Source organism: Pongo pygmaeus, chromosome 19, assembly GCF_028885625.2.
Source record: "Pongo pygmaeus isolate AG05252 chromosome 19, NHGRI_mPonPyg2-v2.0_pri, whole genome shotgun sequence".
In the NCBI taxonomy this organism is placed as follows: Eukaryota; Metazoa; Chordata; class Mammalia; order Primates; family Hominidae; genus Pongo; species Pongo pygmaeus.
Window position 1 is genome coordinate 72,472,281 of NC_072392.2, and position 19,966 is coordinate 72,492,246.

General features: G+C 45.0%; 1 protein-coding gene across 2 annotated transcripts in view; it reads right to left on the reverse strand.

The window, feature by feature from the left end:
* Positions 1-19,925, reverse strand: part of FBXL20 (F-box and leucine rich repeat protein 20) — a 136,853-nt gene extending 116,928 nt beyond the window's left edge. Inside the window, exon 1 of one of the 2 annotated variants that reach the window (XM_054457226.2) lies at positions 19,461-19,925. In XM_054457226.2, coding sequence (XP_054313201.1) covers positions 19,461-19,508 — 48 coding nt within the window. In that variant the 5' untranslated portion in view covers positions 19,509-19,925. Of the gene's footprint in view, positions 1-18,641; positions 18,978-19,460 lie in introns of those variants that run through there. The other variant, XM_054457227.2, reaches the window with a different exon arrangement.
* Positions 19,926-19,966: the final 41 nt, after the last annotated feature.

Genomic DNA, 19,966 nt, shown 5'->3' on the forward strand with positions numbered 1-19,966 from the left:
TCAGGAGGCTGAGACAGGAGGATCACTTGAGCCCAAGAGGCAGAGGCTGCAGTGAGACAAGATCGTGCCACTGCACTCCAGCCTGGGTAATACAGTGAGACTCCGTCTCAAAAAAGGCTGAATAAGGCCTGGCTTGTAGCTCACGCCTGTAATCTCAACATTGTGGGAGGCCAAAGCAGGCAGATAACTTGAGCCCAGGAGTTTGAGACCAGCCTGGCAACATGGTGAAACCCTGTGTCTACAAATAAATACAGAAATCAGCTAGGTATGGTGGTGTACACTTGTAGTCTTAGCTACTCAGGGGGATGAGGTGGGAAGATTACTGGAGCGGTGGAGAGGTTTAGGCTGTAGTGAGCCATGATCGCACCATTGCACTCCAGCCTGAGTGACAGAGCAAGACCCTTTCTGAAGCGGGGGAAAAAAAAAAAAAGGCCAGGCACAGTGGCTCATGCCTGTAATCCCAGCACATCGGGAAGCCGAGGTGGGCGGATCACGAGGCCAAGAGGTCGAGACCATCCTGGCCAACATGGTGAAACCCTGTCTCTGCTAAAAATACCAAATTAGCTGGGCGTGGTGGCACACACCTGTAGTCCCAGCTACTCAGGAAGCTGAGCAGGAGAATCACTTGAACCTGGGAGGTGGGGGTTGCAGTAAGCCCAGATCACGCCACTGCACTCCAGCCTAGCAAACACAGCGAGACTCCATCTCAAAAAAATAAAAAATAAAAAATAAAATTCCATTCCCCTAAATTAATGTATAAGGCCAATTCATTAACATTATTGTATTATAAATTAAAAATAGATGGCCGGGTGCGATGGCTCACGCCTGTAATCCCAGCACTTTGGGAGGCCGAGGTGGGCAGATCACAAGGTAAGGAGATCGAGACCATCCCGGCTAACACAGTGAAACCCCGTCTCTACTAAAAATAAAAAAAAAAAAAAAATAGATGAAAGGAACAGGCCTTAGTTCAAAACAGACCTATGAATGTATTCAGCTTTATTGCAGATGTGGCATTTCAAAACCAGGGGAAAGGCCAGGCAAAGTGGCTCATACCTGTAATGCTAACACTTCAGGAAGCTGAAGTGGGAGGATCACTTGAGGCCAGGAGTTTTAGACCAATCTGGGCAACACAGGAGAGCCCATTGCTACAAATTTTTTTTTCTTTTTTAAACTTGCCCAGATGTGGTGGCATGCACCTGTAGCGCAGTTACTCGGGAGGCTAAGGTAGGAGGATCACTAGAGCCCAGGAGTTGCAGGCTGCAGTGAGCTATGATCCTACTCCGCACTCTAGCATGGGTGAGAGAGTGAGACGTTGTCTCTAAAAAAATAAAATAAATTTTAAAAATTTAAGAAAAGAAAAAAAAAAAATTTAAGAAAAGGCCGGGTGCGGTGGCTCACGCCTGTAATCCCAGCACTTTGTGAGGCTGAAGCAGGCGGATCACGAGGTCAAGAGATTGAGACCATCCTGGCCAACATGGTGAAACCCCATCTCTACTAAAAATACAAAAAAAAAAAAAAAAAAAAAAATTAGCTTTGCACGGTGGCGCGCACCTGTAGTCCCAGCTACTCAGAAGGCTCAGGTAGGAGAATCTCTTGAACCCGGGAGGCAGAAGTTGTAGTGAGCCGAGATCACGCCACTGCATCCAGCCTCCAGCCTGGCAACAGAGTGAGACTCTGTCTCAAAAAAAAAAAAAAAGAAAAAGAAAAACTGAAATATTCATATAATGGAATACTATGTAACAATTAAAAGAAATATATCCAACAGACCTCTAAGAAATATAGAGAAAGTTTCAGAATAACAGACACAATATAAGGTCAATTATGTAAACACTCACACATACACAGACGCACATGGACAAGAAAAACCTTGGTTGGGTGTGATGGCTCACGCCTATAATCCTAACATTTTGGAAGGCTGAGGTGGGAAGATCAAATGAAGCCAGAGTTGGAGATTAGCCTGGGTTACAGAGAAAGATTCTGTCTCCAAAAATGAAAAACCCTACAAAGATAATCACCAAGTCTGTAACTGTCCTTATCTCTTGAAGTACAGAGTAGCATGGAGAGGATCAGTGTTACAGGTAGTGTCAGAGGCTCTTTTTGTGATACTTTATATGCTTTTTTTTTTTGTTTTTGAGATGGAGTCTCATTCTGTTGCCCAGGCTGGAGTGCAGGGGTGCGATCTCGGCTCACTGCAACCTCCGCCTCCCAGGTTCAGGTGATTCTCCTGTACCAGCCTCCCAAGTAGCTGGGATTACAGGCACATGTCACCATGCCTGGCTAATTTTTTGTATTTTAGTAGAGACAGGGTTTTGCCATGTTGCCCAGGCTCGTCTCGAACTCCTGAGCTCAGGCAATCCACCCACCTCGGCCTCCCAAAGTGCTGGGATTACAGGCATGAGCCACCATGCCCGGCTACTTTGTATGTTTTAATTTTTTAAAAATTTATTCATGTAAATTTTATACATAAAATTTATAGGCCAGGCCTGGTGGCTCATGCCCATAATCCTAGCATTTTGGGAGGCCAAGGCAGGAGGACTGCTTGAGCTCAGGAGTTCAAGACCTGCCTAAGCAACATAGGGAGACTCCATCTCTACAAAAAGTCAAAAAAATTAGCCAGGCATGGTAGCATGCGCATATGGTTTCAGCTACTTGGGAGGGTAAGGTGGGAGGATCACTAGGGCCCAGGAAGTCAAGGCTGCAGTGAGCTGTGATCACACTCTTGCCCTCCAACCAGGGTGGCAGAGCGAAACCCTCTTCAAAAAAATAAATAGGCCAGGCGCAGTGGCTCACACCTGTAATCCCAGCACTTTAGGTGGCCGAGGTGGGCAGATCAGAAGGCTAAGAGTTCGAAACCTCCTGGCCAACAGAGTGAAACCCGGTCTCTATTAAAAATACAAAAATTAGCTGGGAGTGGTGGTGCGCGCCTGTAGTCCCAGCTACTCAGGAGGCTGAGGCAAGAGAATCGCTTCAACCCGGGAGGCAGAGGTTGTAGTGAAACGAGATCACGTCACTGCACTCCACCCTGGAGACAGAGCGAGAGTCCATCTCAAAATAAATAAATAAATAAAATATAATAAAATTTATATATAATTTGTATAAATTAAAACTTATTTCTAAAGGTGGAGAAGAAGAGGTGCTAAACTATATGTCCAGTATAATCTTGTTTGTTCATAAAATATAGAAATAGATACATAATTTGGCCGGGCACGGTGGCTCACACCTGTAATCCCAGCACTTTGTGAGGCTGAGGCGGGCAGATCACGAGTTCTTCAGGAGTTCGAGACCAGCCTGGCCAACATGGTGAAACCCCGTCTCTACTAAAAATACAGAAATTAGCTGGGCATGGTGGTGTAATCCCAGCTACTTGAGAGGCTGAGGCAGGATAATCACTTGAACCTGAGAAGCGGAGGTTGCAGTGAGCCAAGATCACGCCACTACACTCCACTCCAGCCTGAGAAAGAGACTCCGTCTCAACAAAAGATAAATAAATAAAATAAATAGATGCAAATTTATAAAAGGATACATAACACACAATTAACAATGGTTACTGCTGGGGCACAGTGGCACACAATGGCTCACACCTGTAATCCCAATTAGCTATGCATGGTGGCGCATGCCTGTAGTCTCAGCTACTTGGAAGACTGAGGTGGGAGGACTGCTCGAGCCTAGGAGGTCAAGGCTGCAGTGAGCTATGATGGTGCCACCGCACTCCAAACTGGGCAACATTGTGAGACCCTGTCTCTGGAAACACACACGCACACACGCACACACACACACACAAGCTATGATGGTGCCACTGCACTCCAGACTGGGCAGCACTGTGAGACCCTGTCTCTAGAAAACACACACACACACACACACACACACACACACACACACAAATAGTTACCTCTGGGGAATGAGGTGGGGAGAAGAAAGACTTACTTTTAACCCAAACTCACTTTCAGATAAACAGAAAATTGTATTTTAACTTCCCTTCCCAGCACAAATACTAAAGCAACAGTTTAACCTCCATTTCCAATCTGAAATTAAACCACAGGCCTATTCCTATAACTGTCTTATTTTAGTAAAACAGAAGTGGGTGGAAGAAAGATATGTCACTGAAACACTTTAAACTGAGAGACTTGAGTCTACTGTAAAAACAGCCAAGGAGGTTGATGCTCAAGTTTCCTTAACTAAAATAATGGTAACAATTAACAGAGACTGAGCAGTCCAACTCAGCTGGAGTGAATGAAAGCTACAACAAAGTTTACTGAACTAGTTCTCCATTAAATTTTGCTTAGGCAGCCAGCGCGATGGCTCACACCTATAATCCCAGCACTTTGGGAGGCCGAGGCGGGCAGATCATGAGGTCAAGAGATCGAGACCATCCTGGCAAACATGATGAAATCCCATCTCTACTAAAAATACAAAAATTAATTGGGCATGGTGGCGCGTGCCTGTAGTCCCAGCTACTCAGGAGGCTGAGGCAGGAGAATCACTTGAACCCGGGAGGCAGAGGTTGCAGTGAGCCAAGATCGCGCCACTGTACTCCAGCCTGACAACAGAGATTCCGTCTCAAAAAAAAAAAAAAAAACCAACTAATCAGTCCTGCCAGGCGCGGTGGCTCACACCTGTTAATCCCAGCACTTTGGGAGGCCAAGGTGGGTGGATAAGACATCAGGACATCGAGACTATCATGGCTAACACAGTGAAACCAGGTGGTACATGCCTGTATTCCCAGTCACTCCAGAGGCTGAGGCAGGAGAATCTCTTGAGCCTGGGAGGCAGAGGTTGCAGTGAGCCGAGATTGTGCCACTGCACTCCTGCCTGGGTGACAGAGCAAGACTCTGTCTCAAAAATAAATAAATAAATAAAAACTAATCAGTCTAGGGACAGGTGAGGTGACTCACGCCTGTAATCTAAACACTTTGGGAGGCCAGGGCGGGGTGGATCACTTGTGGTCAGGAGTTTGAGACCAGCCTGAGCAACACGGTGAGTCTCTACAAAAAATACAAAAATTAGCTGGAAGTGGTAGCGTGCACCTGTAATTCCAGCTACTCAGGAGGCTGAGGCACAAAAATCGCTTGAACCCGGGAGGCGGAGGTTACAGTGAGCTGAGATCACGTCACTGTACTCCAGCCTGGGTGACTGAGTGAGACTCCGTCTCAAAAAATAATAATAATAATAATTTTTTTTTTGCTTAGACCTCTATCTTATTCCCATTTTTAAAGAGTACCATTAGCATGAAGCATAGTAAATACCTACAAGTACTATGTGACTGGTTAGGGACTTTCAACCTAAATGTGTATCCACTTCTAATTCCACAAAAGAACACTATTTCCAATAAAGATTATGTGGACCACATATATTCTCCCCTACTTCCCAGACTGATATTGCATTGAATCCTGTGCTTTTTTGTTCTTATGTTAACTCACCTCTGAAGAAATACTGTTTCTAGGAATACTGACCAAACATCAGCCATCTGACAACAGCCAGAACATGTAAAGAAAAGAATAAAACTGTATGCTTGCTAGGTACGTAGTACAGGTGTTCCCTGACTTACAATGGTTTAACTTAAGATTTTTTGACGTTACAATGGTGTACACGTAATATGCATCAGTAGAAACTGCAATGAGTACACGCACAACCATTCTGTTTTTCACTTTCAGTAGTCATTGTTACATGTGATATTTAACATTTTTATTATAAATCAGCTTTGTGTTAGATAATTTTACCCAACTGCAGACTAATGGATTCTGAGCTTGCTTAAGGTAGGTGAGGCTAATCTATGATGTTTGGTGGGTTAGGTGTATTAACTGCACTTTTTTTTTTTTGAGACAAAGTCCCACTCTTCCCCCCCAGGCTGGAGTGCAATGGCGCAACCTCGGCTTGCTGTAATCTCTGTCTCTCGGGTTCAAGCGATTCTCCTGCCTCAGCCTCCCGAGTAACTGCGATTACAGGCGCCTGCCACCACACCTGGCTAATTTTTGTATTTTAGTAGAGACGGGGTTTCACCATGTTCGCCAGGCTGGTCTCGAACTCCTGACCTCAGGTGATCTGGCCATCTCGGCCCCACAAAGTGCTGGGGTTACAGGCGTGAGTGACCGCAACAGGCCTTAACTACGTTTCCAACTTACGATACTTTCAATTTATCATAGGTTTATCAGGGCATAGTCCCATCTGTATTATAAAAACTAAAAAGGTAATGTGATGAGTTAATTACATATTTCATTTGAATATATATTTAACAGTGGTTAGAGGATCAGCTAGATCTTGACCACAACTTCAGAACGCCATTTATTGAGACCATTTATAATGCAAATTTCACATTATTGAAATAAGTAATATAAATGCTTGAGAAAATGGTATTGCTCACGCCTGTAATCCCAGCACTTTGGGAGGCCAAGGTGGGTGGAGTGCCTGAGGTCAGGAGTTCGAAACCAGCCTGACCAACATAGTGAAATCCCATCTCCACTAAAAATACAAAAAATTAGCTGGGCATGGTGGCGGGCGCCTGTAATCCCAGCTATTAGGGAGGCTAAGGCAGGAGAATCGCTTGAACCTGGGAGGCGGAGGTTGCAGTAAGCTGAGATCAGGCCATTGCACTCCAGCCCGGGCAACAAGAGCAAAACTGCATCTCAAAAAAAAAATTATTTGGGAAGCTTCTTTTATATAACCCTAGTCAACTGTGACTAAGAATACTGAATAATAATGAAGTTTCTTATCTCCCTGCAGTTACTATTCATGATAATGTACAAGGAAAGTTATAGTATTAAAGAAAAGTTTTAACCAGTCCTAGGAGAATGCCAAGATACATCAGGTTGCTTTTCTACAAGTGGGTGGCAGAAATAAGTTGTGATATGATTTTGTTTAACATGACCTTCTTTTCTTTACATGAAAGACACGCAAACAATTTTCAAAAAGCTGATAAGGACGAATGTCGGGAAAGGGTATTGGCAATGCAGTGCTTGTTTTAAAAAATAAATGCAGGCCAGATGCAGTGGCTCATGCCTATAATCCCAGCACTTTGTGAGGCTGAGGCAAGCAGATCACAAGGTTAGGAGATCGAGACCATCCTGGCTAACATGGTGAAACGCTGTCTCTACTAAAAATACAAAAAATTAGCCAGGCGTGGTGGCAGGTGCCTGTAGTCCCAACTACTCGGGAGGCTGAGGCAGGAGGATGGCATGAACCCGGGAGGCGGAGCTTGCAGTGAGCCGAGATTGCGCCACTGCACTCCAGCCTAGGTGACAGAGCAAGACTCTGTCTCTAAATAAACAAATAAATAAATAAATGCATCTTTAATGTCTGTGTTTAATCATGTCATAGCTTTATTTTCTACATATCAGAGAAGGAAGAATGACCCATTTCTGGGGGGGAGGGGGGGATGTGGTAAAAGCTTGCTGATCCAGTGTTTTAGATGTCAACTTACAATTTGGTGCCAGATTCTCATCTTAGGAGACACTTATTCATATTTGCCTAACAATGAGTACAATAATAGTTGCAGTATAAATTCTAGACTGAAACACTACTAAATCATTACTGTTCAACTAGATTAAAACTCATAGGCATTTCTGTTTAATAAACCCAATATAAAAAACTGAATCAGGCTGGGTGCAGTGGCTCATATCTGTAATCCCAGCACTTTGGGAAGCCAAGGTCCAGGAGTTCGAGACCAGCCTGGGCAACATGGCGAAATTCCATCTCTACAAAAAAATACAAAAATTGGCCAGACGCGGTGGCTCACACCTGTAATCCCAGCACTTTGAGAGGCCGAGGCAGGTGGATCACCTGGGGTCACGAGTTCAAGACCAGCCTGACCAACATGGTAAAACCCTGTCTCTACTAAAAATACAAAAATTAGCCAGGCGTGGTGGTTGGCACCTGTAATCCCAGCTACTAGGGAGGCTGAGGCAGGATAATCACTTTAACCTGGGAGGCAGAGGTTGCAGTGAGCTGAGATGGCGCCACTGCACTCCAACCTGGGTGACAGAGCATGAGACTCCATCTTAAAAAAAAAAAAAAATTAGCCAGATATGGTGGCACGCACCTGTAGTCCCAGCTACTAGGGAGACAGAGGTGGGAGGATGGCCTGGGCCCCAGAGGTCGAGGCTGCAGTGAGCCCTGATGTCGCCACTGCATTCCAACCTGGGTGATAGATCAAGATCCTGTCTCAAACAAACAAAAACTCAATCAGATGAATAAAGAGATCACTAGTAGGCCAAGTACAGTGGCTCATGCCTGTAATCCTAGCACTTTTGGAGGCCAAGGCAGGTGGATCATGAGGTGAGGAGTTCAAGACCAGCCTGGTCAAGATGGCAAAACCCTGTCTCTACTAAAAATACAAAAATTACCTGGGCATGGTGGCAGGCGCCTGTAATCCCAGCTACTTGGGAAGCTGAGGCAGAGAACTGCTTGAACCCAGGCAGAGGTTGCACTGAGCAGAGACAGCTCCACTGCACTCCAGCCTGTGTGACAGAGCAAGGCTCTGTCTCAAAAAAAAAAAAAAAAAAAAAAAGATCATTAGTTGTATTCTTCCCTCTGTAAGGATTTTTCTATTAAATAGTAAGTTCTTCTAAAGCATTTAAAATTTATTTGTAGTTCGGTGCAGTGGCTCATTCTTGTAATCCTAGCACTTTGGGAGGCCAAGGTGGGAGGATTACTTGAGTCTAGTAGTTGGAAACCAGCCTGGGCAACTAGTAAGACCACCTGTCTCAAAAAATTATTAAGAAAAAAAAGAAACAAGCAGGAATCAAAAGCAGTACATAGGATAATATTACAAAGTCTAACTGGCTTTTCTTTAATAGCAGATGTAAGCAAAGAAATCTAAGAACACTGGCAATAAACTGACTATCTAATCTCTCTCCAGAGAATCACAAAATTTCCATGCTAGAAGGAAACAGAGTTGAGACAATGTAGGTCCAGAGAGGTAACTTACCCAAGGTCCCACAGACACCAGTAATACTAGAACTTCACTAGAGTATGTATAATACACACACACAAAAACCCAAATTTATATAAATTATAAGAGTACATTTTGTTTCATAGTTCAGAACTGATTCCCTTCATAAAATCCTGATGATATCACCTTATAGCTGTCATTGTCTCCTTATCCAAATTAATTTCAAAATAATAACATCAAAAGATATAGATGATCTGGTTCAAAAAACAAGATGAAAAAACATTCCAACAGAGAACTCTGGAAAACCTTGCAGCTAAGATTTAAATCGTTCATTTGCTACAAACCACAAATCCCTTCTCCCTTTCCTTTTCTTTTCCCCAACCACCTCTAAAAAGGAAAAAAAAAAAAAAAAAGGGGGCCAGGTGTGGTGGCTCACGCCTGTAATCCTAGCACTTTGGGAGGCCAAGGCAGGTGGATCACAAGGCCAGGAGTTCGAGACCAGTCTGGCCAACACGGTGAAACCCTGTCTCTACTAAAAATAGAAAAAATTGGTCGGGTGTGGTGGTGCGGTAATCCCAGCTATTGGGAGGCTGAGGCAGGAGAATTGCATGAATGAACCCAGGAGGCGGAGGTTGCAGTGAGCCGAGATCACACCATTGCACTCTAGCCTGGGCGACAGTGTGAGACTGAGAAGACAAAAGGAAAAAAAAGAAAACAGCCAGGCGCAGTGGCTCATGCCTATAATCCCAGCACTTTGGGAGGCCAAGGCAGGTGGATCACCTGAGGTCAGGAGTTTGAGACCAGCCTGGCCAACATGGTGAAACCTCATATCTACTAAAAATACAAAAATTAGTTGGGCATCATGGCACGTGCCTGTAGTTCCAGTTACGCAGGAGGCTGAGGCACCAGAATCACCTGAACCTGGGAGGCGGAGATTGCAGTGAGCAAAGATCACACCACTGCATCCCAGCCTGGGCAACAGAGTGAGATTCTGTCTCAAAAAAAAAAAAAGAAAACAAAAAACAAAAGTGGCTCTTTTTCAATAACTGCAATTCATTATACAGTGTGTTGGCTCTGGCTTTTCTTGAACCTATAAAAAAAAGGGTGACATATACAAAAAATGCTCTACATTTAAGAACCTACCCTAATCTAAAACTTTTAGTTTTCTTTTTGCCTGTCCTTTCTGCCACATATAATTCCTCACTCTACAGACAGTAAGCCAAACATGAAGTGCCCAGAATAGGTATACCTATGGTATCTTACTATCAAAAATTAAAAGTAAAACTGAGGCTGGGTGAGGTGGCTCACACCTGTAATCCCAGCACTTTGGGAGGCCAAAGTGGGTGGATCACTTGAGGCCAGAAGTTCGAGACCAGCCTGACCGACATGGTGAAATCCCATCTCTACAAAAAAATGTAAAATTTGCCTGGTGTAGTGGTACATGCCTGTAATCCCAGCTACCTGGGAGGCTGAGGTTGAGCCCGGGAGGTGGAAGAGCCGAGATCGTGCCATCGCACTCCATCCTGGACAACAAGAGTGAAACTCCATCTCAAAAAAAATAAAAATAAAAATAGGCCAGCACGGTGGCTCATGCCTATACTCTCAGCACTTTGGGAAGCCAAGGCGGGCGGATCACCTGAGATCAGGAGTTTGAGACCAGCCTGGCCAACATGGCAAAACCCTATCTCTACTAAAAATAAAAAAATTAGCCAGGCATGGTGGCAGGCACCTATAATCCCAGCTACTCAGGAGGCTGAGCCAGGAGAATCACTTGAACCCAGGAGGCGGAGGTTGCAGTGAGCTGAGATCGCGCCACTGCACTCCAGCCTGGGCAAGAAGAGCGAAACTGTCTCAGGAAAAAAATAATAATAAATAATAATAATAATTAAATAAATAAATAAACAGAATGTTTCCCCAGTTTTCACTTTGAAATGCATTCTCCACTTGATCAGAAAGTCACACCAACAAACACCACAGTGGTTACTACATTTGATTAAGTTTGGGCTGGGATTTTATATATTTATTGCCAACCTTCACTTCCATGTTGTTAGATAAAATTTCTGTCTTAGCACCATAGTAATGCCTAAGATCAACTTAATTACTCACTTACATGGAATTGGATTTCCTTTTTTGTTTTGACCAGAAATTCCTGGGATCAAGGACAAAAATGATATATAAATTCATTATATTTCCACCTAACTACAACTATTAGATAAGAAGCTTATTAAAGGAGTATCATAAAATCAGTTTGAAGATACATGATTAGGGAATAAGTAGGTTACTTACTTAGAGCTATAACTCACATGCCTAATAATTATTTAATCTTTGCTGAATACCCAATAAAATCATTAAGAGAAAGTCTTCAAAAACTAATGCAAATTTGGTTTGGATTTATCATATTAAATACGTATCTTTGTTTTTTATAAAAGTTATACAACTAAGCAAGATGAATTGAGCACAAATACTATTGCATAGTTCAATACCACCACCTATTGTTAGTTGCTGTCAAGTAAAAATGTTTTATATATCTAATGAATCCAACTACATTAAGACATAAAACTGTAAAACCACAGTTGGATGCCTTGGCTTTTCTGAGTCAATATTTGGGTGGGATGGGTCTGATCTAAGAATTCGCTTAGTCTCACTAAGTCTGGAAGATCAAGTAGGAAAACAGTGTAAAGACAACTATTCACAAGTAGCTAAATTTGGTCACTTTAAGGGCTTTCTTTCTTCTCCCTCCCTCCTCTGGATTTTCCTGGTGTCACGGAATATTTTATTTTGAACATCTAAAAATACCCTTCCAAAAACCACAGTACTAGTTAGATCACTGAAACTTTTTTTTTTTTTTTTTTTTGAGACAGAGTCTCGCTCTGTCGCCCAGGCTGGAGTGCTGTGGCTCGGCTTACTGCAAGCTCCACCTCCCAGGTTCACGCCATTCTCCTGCCTCAGCCTCCCGAGTAGCTGGGACTACAGGCACCTGTCACCACACCAGGCTAATTTTTTTTTTTGTATTTTTAGTAGAGACAGGGTTTCACCGTGTTAGCCAGGATGGTCTCAATCTCCTGACCTTGTGATCTGCCCACCTCAGCCTCCCAAAGTGCTGCGATTACAGAATTTTTCGTTTTTATTTTTTTTTAAGACGGAGTCTCATTCTGTCTCCCAGGCTGAAGGGCGCTGGCACAATCTCAGCTCACTGCAACCTTCACCTCCCGGGTTCAAGCAATTCTCCCACCTCAGCCCTCTGAGTAGCTGAAATTACACATGCCACTACACACGTCTAATTTTTGTATTTTTAGTAGAGACAGGGTTTCACCATGTTGGCCAGGCTGGTCTCGAACTCCTGACCTCAAGTGATCCGCCCGTCTTGGCCTCCCAAAGTGCTGGGATTACAAGCCCGAGCCACTGTGCCTGGCCAAATACTGCACCCGGCCAGATACTGAAATTTTTAATTCAGTTTCCAGTATGTTACCAGTTGAGAAACAGTAATCTAAGGAGTAGGAATGAGACCCTTGGCCTATAAGAAAGCACTTATAAATTTGCAAGAAAAATGAGATCAAGATTTGAAAACAGACAACTTCAGGAATGAAAAGAGATGGATTTTTTAAAAATCAGGATTAAAAAGCATCATCAACAGTAACAGTTAAAACCGACAAATGACCTAAAACATAAGATTTTAAAAGTGTGACCACTTCTAGGCCGGGCGCGGTGGCTCACACCTGTAATCCCAGCACTTTGGGAGGCCGAGGTGGGCAGATCACTTGAGGTCAGAAGTTCTAGAGAAGCCTGGCCAACACGGCAAAACCCCGTCTCTACTAAAAACACAAAATTAGCCAGGCATGGTGGCACGCCCCTGTAATCCCAGCTATTGGGGAGGATGAGGCAGGAGAATCGCTTGAACCTGGGAGGTGGAGACTTCAGTGAGCCAAGATCATGCCACTGCACTCCAGCCTGGGCAACAGAGCGAGACTCCGTCTCAAAAATAAATAAATAAAAGGTAAAAGGACCCATGATTATACAATAAAGAAACATCAATAACACTATTCAAAAAGGACAGGTGGTCTGAATGGGTCCAAAAAGCCCAGGCCTTTGATATGTATTTTCTATAAGTTAGATAATTGCTTTCAAACCAGTTGCTAGAGTGTTAAAAACAAAATTCCTTAGTTTTACCAGTACTCAATCTCATTGCAAGGGTTTTCAAAAGAAACAAATTACTGTCACCCACTAAAAAATATATACCATTTTCACATGCACCAATTTGGAAATACGGTTATTTTCTATGCACAATGTTCTTTAAATTAGACGATAAAAGTTTTAATGGATAAAAAGGTCTTTATTTCAGCCTTAACGGTGTATTCTGAGACTGAGCCTACAAACTTAAATATTATAGTGGCTGTTTCAGAAGAAATGGCCAGGGAAATATGATCCTCTGCTTTTATTCAAAAAGCACAGATGCATAGGATTCTAGAAAAAAGGTACCTTAGTGATTGATTCTAACTCCCTTGCTTTATAGAAGAGGGAAATCACCAAGCTAGAAAAGTAAAAAGAATGACCAGGCTGGGTGTCGTGGCTCACGTCTGTAATCCCAGCACTTCGGGAGGCTGAGATGGGTGTATCACCTGAGGTCAGTAGTTCAAGACCAGCCTGGCCAATACGGCAAAACCCCATCTCTACTAGAAATACAAAAATTAGCTGAGCATGGTGGCGGGTGCCTGTAATCCCAGCTACTCAGGAGGCTGAGGCAGGAGAATCGCTTGAACCCAGGAGGCGGAGGTTGCAGTGAGCCAAGATTGCGCCATTGCACTCTGACCTGGGCCTGGGCGACAAAAGCGAAACTCCGTCTCAAAAAAAAAAAAAAAAAAAAAAGAAAGAAATAACCAAAGTTACAGTTAGTTGCTAGCAAAAAATTAAGATTAATATCCAGGTCTTGCTGGGCTTGGTGGCTCACGCCTGTAATCCCAGCACTTTGGGAGGCTGAGGCAGGCGGATCACGAGGTCAGGAGATCGAGACCATCCTGGCTAACACGGTGAAACCCCATCTCTACTAAAAATACAAAAAAAATTAGCCGGGCATGGCAGCAGGCACCTGTAGTCCCAGCTACTCGGGAGGCTGCGGCAGGAGAATGGCGTGAACCTGGGAGGCGGAGCTTGCAGTGAGCTGAGATCATGCCACTGCACTCCAGCCTGGGCGACAGAGCAAAACTCCGGCTCAAAAAAAAAAAAAAAATCCAGGTCTCTTCACTCGAAATGTAGTATGCTCTTTTTGCCACGCCGCATTTTACGATTTTTGTTATTTTGTTTTTTGTTTGTTTGTTTGAGACAGAGTCTTACTCTGTCACCCAGGCTGGAGTGCAGTGGCGTGATCTCGACTCACTGCAACCTCTGCTTCCCAGGTCCAAGCGATTCTCGTGCCTCAGCCTCTTGGAGTAGCTGGGACTACAGGTGCACATCACCACGTCCAGGTAATTTTTGTATTTTTAGTAGAGACAGAGTTTCACCATGTTGGCCAGGCTGGTCTCAAACTCCCGAGCTCAGGTGATCCGCCCGCTTTGGCCTCCCAAAGTGCTGTGATTACAGGCGTAAGCCACCATGCCCAGCCAGATTTTTGTTACTTTGGATAAAATGAAGCAAGTAGGCAAACAAATATTACATGATAGGGTTACAGGTTGCACGTAATATTACAGATTTATAAGAAAGGCAGTGACGTATAATGAAAAACAATAATGAACATGGATTCAAAATACCAAAATTGGAGCATATCACTTTCTAACTTAGGGGTTCCTATCTCCAGGCACTGTTTAAACTGTAAAATGGTATCTGAATGTCAGTTAATGTTACTACTATGATTGTTTTTTAATGTTAGGCTTTTTAATAAACCCATTACGACAGAATTTTTCTCCAACAGTAGTACATCCTCATAAAGAAGCTACTAAGAGCATGACAAAGTGGAGAGGCTTAACTGAAAGAAATCTAAGCTTAGACCCAAAGGCTACTCTAGATATTTAAACATTAATCTCACTAAGTGTTAAGATAATGTCAGTTATGGCACTTAAAATGAAGGCGGCCAGGTGTGGTAATCACACCTGTAATTCCAACATTTTGGGAGGCCGGCAAAAAGATCACTTGAGCCCAGGAGTAGCAAATACAAAATAAAATATAATGGATGAACTTTGGAAAAGCTCTTTTCCACAAATTTTATAGACTTTTTGCTAGTTATGCTAAAAACAAAGCAGGATGACAGTGGAGTAAAAAAAAAAATGCAGATTGGAATCCTGGCTCCCCCACTTACTAGGTGTGCAATTTGAACACTTTACTTAACCTCTCAGGCCTCCACTTTCCTCAAGTGTAAAACAGAATCGTAAAACTAGAGGTAACTAGCCGGGTGCGGTGGCTCACGCCTGTAATCCCAGCACTTTGGGAGGCCGAGGAGGGGGGTGGAGGGGTGGATCACGAGGTCAGGAGTTCGTGACCAGCCTGGCCAACATGGTGAAACCCCGTCTCTACTAAAAATACAAAAATCAGCCAGGCATCGTGGCAGGCGCCTGTAATCCCAGCTACTCGGGAGGCTGAGGCAGTAGAATCGCTTAAACCTGGGAGGTGGAGGTTGCAGGGAGCAGAGATTGCACCATTGCACTCCAGCCTGGGGACAAGGGCGAGACTTCATCTCAAAGAAAAAAAAAAAGAAAAAAGCAACAAAACAACAACAACAACAAAAAACTAGAGGTAACTGAGGTAAAACATCTGGCTCAGTGTCTGCCATGCAGGAAGTATTCAATAACCATCATTAAATTTGAAAGAAAATTACTAAAATTTGCTGCAAAGTTTACTATAAATAACATAATAAAAATATCTGAATGGTAAGTTTTAATTGATTAACACAATTCAGCACATACTATGTTAACCTACAAGGGTTATTACTGTATACATTTAATGCCAAGGTGACACAGCAAGGAAAACATGGATTTTCACATCTCTCGATCTCTTAAATAGAGACTCTTTATTCAGTAGTAATCTACTTTGGCTATTCTACAGGATGCTACACATCTAGTAACAGGTACTCTCCCTCGTTGTTGTTTTTTTTTTTTTTTTTGGAGACGGAGTCTCTCGCTCTGTCACCCAGGCTGGAGTAAAATGGCACAATCTCGGCTCACTACAACCTCCACCTCCTGGGTTCAAGCGATTCTCCTGCCTCAGCCTCCTGAGGAGCTGGAATTACAGGTGCCCACTACGACGCCCAGCTAATTTTTGTATTTTTAGTAGAGACCGGGTTTCACCAGGTTGGTCAGGCTGGTCCTGAACTCCTGACATCGTGATCCACCCACCTCGGCCTCCCAAAGTGCTGGGATTACAGGCATGAGCCGCCTCGCCCGGCCCCTTGGTTTTAACTTAAACATTTTTTTTTTCTATAGCTCTAACCCAGAGTGGGAGATTTAAGGTGTGTGGCCTCCAGTTACAACATATAAAAGTATACCTATAAAAGGATTTCAATGAATCAACTATCTAAAAATCACAGAGCTTCAGTTATCTTCTCCAAGAAAAATAAACCTTACATAGCCACAATTTGAAATTAGCTATTATGATATAAAGATTTCATGCATCCACAAAAATTCTCAATGAGAGATCTGCTATCTGCTTACAGTTGTAAAATTATCAGTTCTTTAAGAAGCAGACTGTAATCTTGAGGATTTAAAATATCATTTGATGTAAATGTTTAGATCTGCTTTATTTATGTATCTTTTATTGATTGAAAGTAAATATTTAAAATATTTTCAACAAATAAGCAATAAATTTATTTACTACTTCCTAAGAAGCCAATTACTAATTGTCTCAGTCCTTGTAAATTCGGTCAATAAAGAGGTAAATGGTTTTAAGAAATATTCAATGAACTTTATTAACACATATAATTTCTAGCCATTCTCATCTGTATTCTGGCATGGAACACTTCACATCATACTAAGTGAACAGCTTTTAGTTTATAAACAAACACTTATTTAATCATGAAACCGTCCAAGAAGGATTTCCCCCCTATTCTTTTTTTTACCTTCTCAGATCATATTTAGAAAGCTTTAGTTGCCAGCTACATCAGCTACAAGTTAAAAAGAAACCTCTTAATAAAGCAACAAATTTTCTTAGTATTTTATTATAGTATGCCACCCCTACAGAGATTGTAAATCAAAATATAAGAGAATTACAAAAATACAAAATAGCAATGTAATTTTAAAGCACATACAAGAGAATACTTTCCAACAATTATTCAATCTAAAATGAACAGCAAACTGATAAAGAGCTAATTCCACAGGCAAAAGACTGTCCCCGACTCAAATCTTCAGTATCTGGAACTGCCTTTCAAGATTCCTGTTAACTGCTAAACGTCTATTCAGTAATTTTAGTGACATTTTGGGTTTTTACAGTACTACTGAATACGAAACCATCATAAATTAACTTTATTGGGGCTCTGTACATTAGGGCCATCCAATGTCCTATTAAACACCAAATAACATATTCCATAATATTTTCTTCTAGTGATCAAGTTAAATACTAAAAGTCTAAGAAGGCCAATTCTGATTTTCTCCACTCTTCAAGTGCAACAGTAACACTGAAGCTCTGAACTTAAACTGCACCCTAAACACTTCCTATCTTGATCTTCGTGCATCAATTCAAATTATTTCCCAGTTCGCATAATAAGAAATCAAAGAATAGATTAAACTGACAACCCTTAAAAGTTTTCACTCCCTGAACCTAGTTGTCGAAGTTTCTTAAACTTTTGTCTCGCCGTCTTACAATTTCATCTCTCAAATGGAGATGAAGAAAAACACCGAGTGAGATTGTCCACTGAGCTGTGAGTGATCCCAGGTCAGCCTGGTTCTCTGCCAGAAAAGACCAGATGACATTTACTCTTCCTGTAGAAGTTTCTTTCTCTTGACCCTCAAGGAACCTTCCAGTATATTGTTATACTATTGTAATTCATCAGTAGTTACAATACTTCACTTTCCAAAGGAATCTCTTCCCTACAAGATGACTACTCTCTAAAGACGCTTTCAAGACCGTCCACTCCTCAATTCCAGGACAGTAAACCTCCCTCGCTAGAGGAGAAAAAGTTCCTCAAAGACAGACCGGAATGGATTTGCTGAACTTTCGTCCCAATCTCAAAGCATGTAGACATCCAAGGGTTCCCAAGGAACAATGAGCTACAGAAATACAGACTAAACGGGAAAGAAGAGGAAGTATCAGAACAATACCCAAACCAAACACAGCACCGAAAACCCGTGGTAGCCTCTATCCCAGACTACCGTCTCCACTTCCCTAGTTTCACCAAGGTCTCAAACTCGGAGAAATGGCACCCATCCCCTAATTTCCTCCCTCAACAGACAACAAACGCGTCATGAAGGTAGCAGCGAGAAAAGCAGCAGGCTCTGGTGGACCGGAGCCGTGACGGATGGGTGGAAGGAGGCAAGCCAAGGGTTGTGTAAAGAATGGAAAGCTGAGCGATCCTGGGGGAGGGTGGAATTAGGGCGCCCGAGCTAATCCCCCGCCGGGGCCCGCTGGTGGGAACAGATGGGGGGCGAACCGGCGAGGGAACTGGGGGCACTGGGCTGCGCTGGGCTTTTGGGTCGCAAGAAAGGGGAGCGGAGTCTGGCAGCCCCGCCAGTGGGTGGGTGACGGCGCCCGCCAGGGAGAAGGCTCCGTGCGGAGCGGACGTTTTGGGATGAGAGCGCGCGACCCGCCCTCCTCACGCCGCCCGAGCCCCCCAAGCTCACACCTCAAACCTGCTCTTGGTCACTCCGTTCACGTCCCTCCTCATGGGGCCGGCGGGTGCGGCCCGGGCCGGGCGCTGCGGAGAGCGGAGTGCACAGACTGGGGGCCCAGGACAGGCCCGGGAGTTCCGGGACGGGGACTGGGCGCCGGAGAGGTGACGCCGGGACCGTGGGACAGGAACAAGAGACCTCTCGGCTCCGGCTAGGCCTCCACCACCTCCCGCGGCGCCGGCGGCCGCAACGACTGCTCGTCTCTAGCTAGGCTCTCTCCTCAGCCTCAACTTCAACCCAAAACAAAAACACTCCCCACCTGCCAGCAACGCCGCTGCTCATTGGACAGAGCCGCCCGGGCCTCGGAGCGCCCGGGAGGGGGAGGGGCGGGAGGGGGAGGAGCGCGGCCGTGGCGGCGGCGCCGCGAGACCACCCCTCCCCCACACGGGGCCGGCCCTGACGGCGCTCCCGGGAGCAGCCGGAGCGCGGCGGTGGCACGACCCCCCGCGCCTCCGAGACAGACGAGCCCATCGGGAGAAGGCGAGGCAGGGAAGTGCCTGTGCGTGTGGAAAAGGGGGTCTGTGGGGCGGGTGCGAGTGCGCGCGTGCTCGCGGACCGGCGAGGGAGAGTAGAGCAAGACCGCACGCTGCGCGGGGGCCCCTCTTCTGCCCCGTGTCCCCCTCTCCTCCCTCCGCGGGCAAACAGGCACGCACCCGCCTGCACAGAACCTCAGCCTCTGCCCGCGCCCCTCGCCCCTCGTCACTTGTTCCCCAGGAGCCTGTAAGGCACCCACATCCTTCCCGGCCACCCAGCTCCCTTCCCCTGTCACTCACTGTCGCCTTGAACCCAAAGTGCAGCAGGCGGTCCCTGCTCGGAGCCATTTTCCTCCTCTTCTGGATGTGTCTAGATTGGGGCAGTGCGGCTGCCGCCGCCGCCTCCGCGGTTGCCGCCGCCGCCGCCTCCCCCGCCCCAGTGTATTACATTACGGGGTGCTGCAGGGAGGCCTGGGGGGCCGGTGCCGGACGCTTGTCTCCCGGTGCATGGCTCGGGAGGGCGAGGGTGGTTGCGCTGAGCAACAGGCCAAGTGCCCGCCCTGGTCCGGGGATGGCTGCGGAGCTGCACCTAAGGCCGGGGGTCGGGGGTGCAGGGCTCGAGCCGGACAACCCTTCCTTTGGCCGGGGTAGGGGCGCGCGTCCCTGGGGGTGGGGCGGGCGAGACCGAAGGGCCTTTGGTTTTCCCTGCTCGGCCGCCGCCGGCGCCCAATGGGCTGCAGCGCCTGCCTGTCCGCCAATCAGGGTGCTGTTTGGTGAGAGCTTCGGCCTGACGTCACTTTGGCGGG